This window comes from Galeopterus variegatus, unplaced genomic scaffold, assembly GCF_000696425.1.
Source record: "Galeopterus variegatus unplaced genomic scaffold, G_variegatus-3.0.2 Scaffold4223, whole genome shotgun sequence".
NCBI classification, from domain to species: Eukaryota; Metazoa; Chordata; class Mammalia; order Dermoptera; family Cynocephalidae; genus Galeopterus; species Galeopterus variegatus.
Window position 1 is genome coordinate 98,940 of NW_007730334.1, and position 10,386 is coordinate 109,325.

Genomic DNA, 10,386 nt, shown 5'->3' on the forward strand with positions numbered 1-10,386 from the left:
AGAGAAAGAGAGACAGAGAGACAGAGAGAGAGACAGAGAGAGAGAGAGAGAGAGAGAGAAGAGAGAGAGAGATGTGAGAGAGAGGAGAGAGGAGAGGGGGGAGGGAGAGAGAGAGAGAGAGAGAGAATGTTTATTTCCCAAGAAATGCAATGATTCCACCTTTGGTATCNAAAGTTCTTACTAAAAGATAGTCCACATCACTTTTTATTCTACGTTATCTAGCTATATCCAGGCAGAAACCCCCAGCATTATCTCAACGCAGTATTCACTTTAAGTCGTTTGATACAACACATATATAACAGAGCCTATTAAACCATACACACACACACACACAATGTGATTGTTGACCACACCTTCAATCCTACATATTAATTAGATGGCTACTTGATAGAAAGCCATCGTAGGAATGTTGCGCATCTCTTACGTAAATTCACGTATTTTCCTCTAGGCATCCAGCCAGTTTTTGATGTCTTGTAGCATCCTTCTACCAAAAGCACTAAAATCTGGAGTAATGGTTTTCTTTCTTACAGTGGACAAGAGAAAATTTATGACATTGTATCAGAAACGATTGAGAATGACTTTCCCACGTGGTTCCGCTCCGTGGTTGGGTACATCAGTAGCCCTGTGGTCATCCTGCCCGCGGTGCTGCTGCTTTTGTGAGTACGCATGCTAGCTTTTGGGGGGCTTCTGTGTGTTTGGCCAACAAGAAAACACTGCTTCCCAATAATTATATAAAATTAATGAGTTCATTCAGAAATCACTTACGGAGCCCGATGACCCAAGCAGGGCCTGAATCACAGACCAGAGTCAGTCAAGCCACTGTGCCATGGAGACAGCCCCTGGGTCTCAGTGAGGTGGGGAGAGGGAGCCCTCTACTGCCATTGAGGGGGTTATTGATCCAGCAGCAGCATTTGGTCAATGACGGCGGCCACTATAATGGGGTCGATGACATTATCATTATATTATTCTCCAGATATTTAAATAATCTTGAACAACTATTTCACACTTTGCTCATTTGGGCTTAAAGGAAAAAATGAAAGTGAACAGACCCAGTCCTCACAGCCTGATACTCTGCGACATCCTTCCCCCATCTTCATGCTGTCCTTACTGCTATCGCCAGTGCAGAATTCCAGTTCAGGGGAGGTGGCTGTGGAAAGCAAGAGAAAGAAAAAGCAGCAGCCCCTTCCCAGGGCTCACTACCTTGAGAACTCGCGGTGCGCTTTGTCCTTGGGAAGGGGTCAGTGGGTAGCCCACATTTGGCCTGGGAACCTCTCAAGCAGAAAACATGGCCTGGAAAGCCCAAGAGCCAGTTGCAGGCCACTGACTATCCTGTCTCCTTCTGTCCTAGCATGCTCATCTATTACCTTCAGAGCATTGCACGATCGTTAAAACTCAGCAACCACCAGCTCAAGATGCAGATCCAAAACGCAAGTATTACGTCACCTTTACCATTGTGAATGTGTGTCAACCCCAGGGCTGCAATCGCACCAGCATGAGAATAAAGTGAGGTCACATCTTTAAGCTACTGTGACTCTCGGCCACCCCTTCCCGAAGATCTCTGAGAATAACCGCGGATGGTTCACATGTGCCAGGAGCATGCCTGCTTGTGTTTTTCCTCCTCTGCAAGGGTCTGGTTGATTCCCCATGCACTTCCACACCCCATTGTGGCCACACCAAGCCCTCAGCATGCCAGGCACTTCTGTGAACTCTGGTAGACTGACAGGGGGAGAGAAAGACTCAATCCTATACCAACTTGCACATCTGAGCCCAACAGCACTGTTTATAACTTTTCCACATCCTTTAGATTCTGGCTGTCATTATCTTCTTTCCCATCTGGGGCTTAAACTCTATCTCTCAGAGCAGTCAGAAGAGACAAACATTCCCCAAACTTTCCACAATTTTTCCTCCTCTGCACACCCGAGGTGCTCTCCCGGGGACAGCACTTGTTAAGGCCAGATTTAAGGAGGTTCTCTCAGGGTAATGCCAACCCTGCAGTTTCATGACCCTGAGAGTGAGTTCCTCCTTAAACTCGGCACCCTGGGTGCCTCACCTGCCTCCTCCAGTCCCAGACTCCCATGCAAAAATCTCCTTCCACCTTTTTCAGTTAAGGAAAAAAAAAAAAACTCCCATGAATATCAATCATGCAAAAAAAAACCCACAAAAAAACCCCCAAAAACTAGTTTTACAGAAAGTCAAATTAGAAATTTGTTTGGAGTTGCAAAGGGCATTTTTGTGGAAACATATATCTCCAGCTTCATTGATCCATATTTTCTTCTTTGGAACTCAGGAAAACTATTTGGCAGAATCTAAACATGGTCTATCAATTAACTTCTCTAAATAAAACTGGCTAGGCATAAAACTTAATCACTCAGGTGTCTGCATTTGTTCACCCAAATAACAAGCCCAATCCCAGAGCATGATGTCCCCAGGTGGCAGCTGTAGCTCTGTCATGGTCCAAGGTATAAGCAATGACACATAAATCTTTTTTCCACAAGGACAGTATTTGTTACCGCTTCCTGTGAATTCCAAAACAAACATGATTATCATTTATATTTTAGGCCAGATCTGAAGATAAGAAAAAGGTCGCCCAAATGATGGAAGGTAAGTATAGAAAATGTGCAGAGATCTGATGTTAAAGGGGTTGACATTTAAAGATACAGCACTTGAAGGTAAGTTAAAGTACACTACCAGTAAGAATTCCTGATAACCTGTGGTTTTTCACATTTCACTAGGCATAATAAAACAAAACCTAGGAATGTAAATGTTGGTTTAAAACTTCAGTTTTTACAACATAACCAGGCCTATGAATAACCCCGAAATGTGTGAAATCAGAAGGAAGTTTTGAGGTGGGAGAGAAAAAGCAGCACAGTAATCTGGAGAAAACCCCTAAGAACATCTGTGCCTGGTTCACTTTTGTGTACTTCCCCGCAGTGGCCCACCGCTTCCTTGCAAGACCCCCTCCCAGGACTCGGCCACGGGGTCCAGCCTCCTTAGCTTCTGTCCTCTCTGTCCCATCCCGGCTAAGCAATGCCAGGTGGGCAGGCCCAACCACAAAAACAGGTGCCTGAGTCCAAGGAATCCAAACCCAATGACTCTCTAAGGACACACCTTCTCTTCCCACGCTCTCCAGCAGCACCTGGACAAACTCCTTCTCATCTAGGCTTACTGAGGGGCGGAGGCTGAAGAGCCACCCCATAGAAAGGACGAAAGCATGAGGACCAAGCATCTGGTCTGGCCCTAAGGGAGGAGAGTGGGCAGGTGCAGCTGGAGGGAAATGGGTCTGTCCCTGGGGAGCACTCCCGCTGTGAGCCAGGAAGCTCATCAGCACCTCAGCACCATCTGGATGGCACAGCCCACACGCTCCCTCAGATGATGAACGAGAATGGGACCCAAAGAAAGCTCTGCCTATGACTGACTCTCTTAGCTGCTTTAATACTACAGAGCTAATTGGAAGGGCCCTATTCCCCTCCAGGGAAATGCCTGAGTAAGTCATAAGGCTTTTCAGAGAGAAGCCTATAAAGGACAATTACTATGGAAAGTGACTTGGCTCATGCTGTAAAATCTCACTGTAATTGTCAAGGACTATTGACCAATTAAACATAATTAAGTTTAGTTCAGGACACCTTCAAAAGCCAGGATCTACATAGACTTTCTCAGGATAACAATAGTATTGTCCAGTGTTCATTCTTCGGTGCAAACCCACCTCTTTTTTCAGAATGCTGTCAGAATTGTCTCCAAAAAAAATCATAATTATTGTATAAGCTTTATTATATCCATTATATAGATAAAGAAACAGAGCCCCAAAGCTATTAAATAACCTGCTTTGCCTTGTGGGGGCATGAGATGGTGCACTGTTCAGCCTCTGGGCGCATTTGATTTCTCCTACACCCCCATCTCCAACTCTTTGTGATAAAATGATCTGAATTGCAGGATGTTGGCTGCGCATGGGTGAGGTGTATTTGCAAGTGCACCCAATTGTCTGTAGACCTAACTGCTGGAAGTTATGAAACTCCTGCAGCTAAACTACCTGATGTGTCACAGCTGGCCTTCTCACAAGCTCTCTCTCTACCTGCAGCTCGAATCCAGACCCAGCAGGAGAGCACCAAGAGGCTTCCAAAAGACAGTGACCTCATCAGCCAGCTGTCCTCAGTGCACTCGGTGACACCCCAAAACAATGGCAATGTGGTCAATTTCGACTCACTGAGCAGTAAGAGTGGCAGGATTGAGACAGTCACCCAATCTGTACCCCAGAGTCCCAGGCCCGAGCACAGGGATCTCAGCTCACCTCTTCGTGGCATCTCCAAATCCAGGCCAGAGCATGATACTAACAGGTGAGGCTTAACTGCGGCACAGAAGGAAAACTGGCCTTTTGAATGTGATGCCAGCAGTGGCCCAGAGGCCACAGAAGTTGCAGTAAAAGAGCTGTTGGGGATTTGGAGGACTCAACAGTTTCAGGAGGCCAGGGCCACTAAATTTCAGTTCTGCCAGAAGCCCCTGGTGTCAGGAGACTGTGAAAGCTACTGAGAAGAAGCAAAGGTGGTAGTTGGGTGGAGGGTGGGGGTGGTCAAAGTTTGTCAAACAGGATAAATTGTTCCTGTTAGGCTATCTGCCATAAAGCCTGTAAGCAAACCTTTCTGCCAACCTAGTATATACATTTCCATAGCCTAAGAAAATAAGATGCCTTTTTATTTATTTTTTATTTTATTTTTTTGTCCTTTTTGAGACCGGCCACACCGCACTCAGCCAGTGAGCACTGTGAGCGCACCGGTCATCCCTATATAGGATCCGAACCCGCGGCGGGAGCGCTGCTGCACTCCCAGTGCCGCATTCTCCCGAGTGCGCCACGGGCTCGGCCCTAAGATGCCTTTTTAATTGATTATCTTTTATTTTTTTAGTTCCAGACTACCATATTATTGGCAAGATCTTCTATATTTTAGCTCCAGGCTGGTCAAGTTATTGGCAAGATCATATGCATTTTATGAGGTCAACTGTTTCAGTCTTACTCACATATAAGGAAGCAGTAGCACCTGCTTCTCTTAATGGAGGTGGGACGTCTGGAAAGATGAAGGGAATAGAACTGCATTGACCCAGACTCATACGGAGAGTTGTATTTGATCTGAATGTAACACAGTGAATGCAATATAGGTAGAATACAGGGTTTTCCATTTTCTGAATTTTGGCTTTTTAAAAAGTCAATGACTAAGTTAGCAAAGAACTTGAAATCTTGCCTATATGAGGAGTTGTCTTCGTGTCTCTGTGGCGTCTTGACAGGGAAGAGGGATTCAAACACTCCTGGGGAGGCCAGTCAGGGTCAAACTAGAGCCACTGGAGGGATTCAAGTCTTTATGAGGAAGAACTTTCTAAGAGGTATAACTTCCCTTAGTAAAAAGAAAGAAAGAAACAATCACAATAATACATTAAACTTTCAGAAAAAGAGAGAACAGAACTGTGGTTATTAGAGGTGGGAAAGAGGGGAGGAAAGGAGAGTTGGTGAGAAACGAGTTAAGGGTCACAAGGATTGATTACATTTTGTAAACATGACTATACTAATTATCCTGATTTGATCACCACATATTGTACATATGTAGTGCTATTCGATTCTGTACCCCACATATATATATATATAATCAAAAAAATAGAATAAAATGTAAAAAAAAATAAATAAAAACAAATAAATAAATAAACGAGTAGCACATATGTAGTGCTATTCGATTCTGTACCCCACATATATATATATATATATATAAAATAAAAAAAATAGAATAAAATGTAAAAAAAAATAAATAAAAACAAATAAATAAATAAACGAGTAGAAACTCAAGAAAGTGCCCAAGAAGCTAGGCAGCTGCTTAGCAGAGATGAGGAGGAGCAGTGTTCCTGACATGTGGTCCCACTATGTGCTCCTCCACAAAAAGAGGGCTCCATAATGAAATATATTAGCAAAACCCCCCTTGCCCTGCACCCTCCATGGAGATTTGCAGTGCATAATGTATTAAGGGCTCTGAGAATTTCAGCAGTAAAGAAACCTGTTTAGGCCAGTTCCTCAAATGTTTCTGTGCACACAGTCCACAGAACGCATAACATTTTGGAAGCATGTTAGGTAAAAACGCTGAGGGGATCGTTGCCCTGGCTCACAGTGTACAGGTGCAGGGCTCTGAGACCACCAAGGCTGAGGATCCTAAACCACCTCTGTCTTACAGGTATCTACGTGGTCCATGTGCAAGCACAGGTAACCTTCACAAGACCAGATCCTGCACACCTGGGACTTTCACAAAGCACATCGAAGAAGTTAACTCAGAACCTCTTTACCGAAAAGACTTTCAGCAAATCAGCCCTCCTCTTCATGGACGAGGGGTCCCAGCCTTAGTGGCACGTGGTCATAGACCCCACACCCCCAGATATTATGTTGTTAATGAACGTGACTCTTACAAAAAAACCCAGCCAACTTTCTGGCCAGAAAGACATTTCCAGATAGATACCCTAGGTGACATTGTGGAGATGTACCCCAGAAACATGTGGCAATATGTGTCCCGGCTCCCCCAACAGCCTCGCTCTCCACAGCTGAGTGAGGAAGAGGAGGAGGAGGTAATGAGGAAAGACTTCATCAAACGCTCTTTCCCCCCTCACTCCCTGACAGACCTGCATCAGGCTCCTCACTTTTACATTGGTGAAAGGTCAGAAAGTCAGACCCTAGCTCCAGAGCACCGGCGAAGGATGCACTACAAGTCCTGGAATGATGGTTTTGAGGGTCAACTTGACAGGCCCACGTATGTGCACAAAAAGTCACGGTCCCGGAATTTCCAATACCCACAGCACCCTCCGAAGCCCAGAACCAAGCCCAAGTTTGAACCGTCCCTCACAGAATCTGATTCCATGTCTGCAGCATCCAGTAGCGACCAGCAGAACAGCATCATTGACCAGCACCTGCAAGTCATCCGCAGCCGGGGCAAGTCCCCAAGGTCTGTGGGCCACCTCAGCAGGACAAATGCCAAGTCTGGACAGGAGCTGACCATGGATCTGAGTGGCCTGATTTTCTCAGATGTCTAAGCTTCCTCTGGTGTCCCATTCATAGAGATCAGGCCCCTGTTGGAGTGCTGAGCCTTTCTCCTTCTGGAAAGAGAGATGAATACATGTTGTGGGTGTTAGAGGCTGTGGGGCATATCCAGGCACGTCCATTGGCTGCTGGCTGGGGCCCTGAGAGTCAGAGCTACAACTTCCTGTTCTACAGCAACCACACACAAGTGGGTCAGTCCCATGGGTCTCCTGGTATGCAGCACACAGCACATCGGACCATCGTTTCAAGAAAACCTCAGTCTTTTGTCTCCATTCGAGGTGACCACAAATCAGACAAGCCGGACATCTCATTCCAGCTGGAGAAGCCTCACCTGAGCTGACTGTGCTTGTCCTTAATGATATGAGTCTGTATTTTAAAGCTTTCTTTCAACATGCAAATATCAGTCCTCCCTAATAAGCACCCAGAGGTTGGGTGGCTGCCTTTAAAGATTTCACAATGCTTAGTTTGTAGGAATAATCAGTTTAGTAATGATAAGAGTAACTAAAATTTATTGAGAGAAGATTTTACTTTGTATATCAGGCTGCATATCTGTATTAATTAGGACACATAGATTGGAAATAATCCTAGGTTTATCCCTAAGGTTTATTGGTTCGTTTAACTGGGATGGATGGGAATCAAGCTGGCCTCAGGCTCATTTGGAGCCATCGAACATCATCAGAAATATCTTTTCACCTCTCTGCTCTATTTCTGTTGAATTTTCTCCTACTGCCAACAGGCTTCCTCCATGTGGAGGAGTAATTCACAGTCACAGAAAATGCTAGGTTTAAACCATCCAGCCATCCAGCCAATATGCCCAGAGGAAAGGAACAGGCCTCGAGACACTCCTAAAGAAAGGTCGAGCATTGCCAATACCGACCCAGGTTGAAAATACATTAACTTTCAACGCACAGCACAGCTCACATGCATTCTGGCATTTACTATTGGGTTAAGTATTTAATTTAGAGAAATTTAAAATAGTCAAAGACTAGTGTGACAAGCACCTCCTTATGGAGGTGCACCCTCGGAGGATCAACAACTTGAAATTTTATTCCCATCTGTCCATTTTGCTATTATTAATAATAAAGAAAACATTACAGATATAATCAAAGTCCACTCTCCTCCCTACACTAAGTCTCATTATCCTCACACTACCAATAGTTTGGTGTACATCCCTTTGGCTGATTATAGTTATATATGTTGTCTGTGTATGTGAGTATATATATATATAAGCATCCATAAACAATATGTAAGTATATGTTACTTTAGTAAATGCTATTATACTGCATGTATCACTGCAAATATTTATGTTTTTGAAGTGTATCAAAGAAATATATAGATCAAATCACTTATTATAACTGCTGCGTAGTATTTTATCATATGAATAAAATACATAATATTTATCCATTTTCTTATTGATAGACATTGAAGTCATTTCCACTTTGCTATTAAAAACAACGTTGCACTAAACATCTTTTTATGTCTTCTATTGCACACGTGCCAGTGTTTACTTTGGAGTGGATATTGGTCCTTCTAAAAGAGAAACTCCTAGCTCACAGGAGATGAACATGTTTAGTTTTACCAGCTGCTCCTTTAGTAGTCTTCCAGAGTCCAGGCCCCTGTGCACACTCCCTCTGCAGCAGATGAGAGGGCCGTTTTTCTTACAGCTTCACCAATGCTTGCTATTGTCACACTACATAATTTTCACCAGTCTGATGAAAAAAACTATGCCAAATTATTTTAGTTAATTTGCATTTTTATTGTTAGCATTTTTCCCTCAGTTGATTGGCCATCTGCATTTTTAAAAAAAACTATGCCAAATTAGTTAATTTGCATTTTTATTGTTAGCATTTTTCCCTCAGTTGATTGGCCATCTGCATTTTCTCTTCTGTGAATTGATTGCCTCTTCAATGCCTTTGCTCATTTTTCCACTGACAGTAGCCATCATCGTAGTGAACAGGCTCCCATAAAACTCCTGACAAAAGCACCCAGTGCTAACCAGTCATCCCCCTCCATTCCCTGAACTCTAGCCCTTTTCTAAATTGCAGCAACAGAAAGCTACAAACCTACACTGTCAAAATGCCTTTGCACTATTGATCTGTATCTCAGTAATGATCCATGGGGGTGGGGGTGTGCTTTTCTGACCTTAGGTCAAACTCTTACAGAGGACCTTACCTACAGTTTTATTAAAAATCTCTCCTAAAAACACCTACGTTATAAACTCCTCTCAAATCTCAGAGATCAGAACAATTATACTCATCAAATACAAAAAGTGAATTCCTCTTGATAAGAATAGTCTGGTAAATATTTTAGTAACCTGAGGATGCTTCCCTTGGTCATTCCTTATGTTTCAGAATTCATGAAAGCCAGCAAATTCAGAGAAAAGTTTACTGCATGTCTCTAAAAGACTAAATTCCCTAACCTAAGGTAGTATTTTCTGGCTACTGTTTGAGTGTGTGTGTGTTCCTTCTTTTTAGGGTTTGCATGTTTTTGTTTTCTTTTGTCTTTGCACATTTCATAGTAAATACTGTGTAACCTTACAGGAAACACGGTACAGTAAACCATATAGTAACATGTGGCCTCTGAAAATGGAAACTGGGTGTTTGCTACTGCTCTGCCACTTACTAGCTGTGTAGCCTTGATACCCTGTGATCCTCATTTTCTTAATCTGCAAAATGGGGATAGTAGTCTATATACCTCATCATGCTGTAGTACTGTTGTAAGGGTTACATGGCCTGATACAGGTAAACTGCTTAGGACAGGACCAGGACTGGTGGCTGGCAAATAATACCTGCTGAGTAAAAATTAGCTGCTGCTAAGTGAACAATAAAATGCTTACATATGTAGATTCACATAGCACCGGCCTGAGCTAACTCAGTAAACATGCATGCAATTCTTCATCAGTGTCTAAGTAGAAAACAGGTACTCCATTCAGGGGCTTTTAAGATTGGAGCACTTGGAACTTTGGGGCCATCTTCTCTGTGGTCTGCTAGTGGTTTGGGTTAGAAACTGCTGCATCCCCCCCCCCCCACCGCCCCACATACCTATTTAAAATTCAACTAGGTCTTCACTAAGGACAACTGGGTGACTCCTTTGGGGCCATCTTCTCTGTGGTCTGCTAGTGGTTTGGGTTAGAAACTGCTGCATCCCCCCACTCCACCGCCCCACATACCTATTTAAAATTCAACTAGGTCTTCACTAAGGACAACTGGGTGACTTAGAGGCATGAGCAAATTGTCGAAAAGGCTCTGATCAATAGAATCTACAGAGCTCAGTCACTCCTCCCTCCCCCTCAGGTCTGGGCTGCAGCCTCAAGCAAACTGCAAAACAGACCA

General features: G+C 43.8%; 1 protein-coding gene across 1 annotated transcript in view; it reads left to right on the top strand.

The window, feature by feature from the left end:
* The window catches only part of TMC3 (transmembrane channel-like 3), a 45,252-nt gene extending 36,798 nt beyond the window's left edge, over positions 1 to 8,454 (top strand). Inside the window, exons 18-22 of the mRNA XM_008587037.1 lie at positions 531 to 656; positions 1,349 to 1,427; positions 2,559 to 2,601; positions 4,076 to 4,331; positions 6,201 to 8,454. Of these exons, the coding sequence (XP_008585259.1) occupies positions 531 to 656; positions 1,349 to 1,427; positions 2,559 to 2,601; positions 4,076 to 4,331; positions 6,201 to 7,047 (1,351 nt within the window). The 3' untranslated portion in view covers positions 7,048 to 8,454. The remainder of the gene's footprint in view (positions 1 to 530; positions 657 to 1,348; positions 1,428 to 2,558; positions 2,602 to 4,075; positions 4,332 to 6,200) is intronic.
* Positions 8,455 to 10,386: the final 1,932 nt, after the last annotated feature.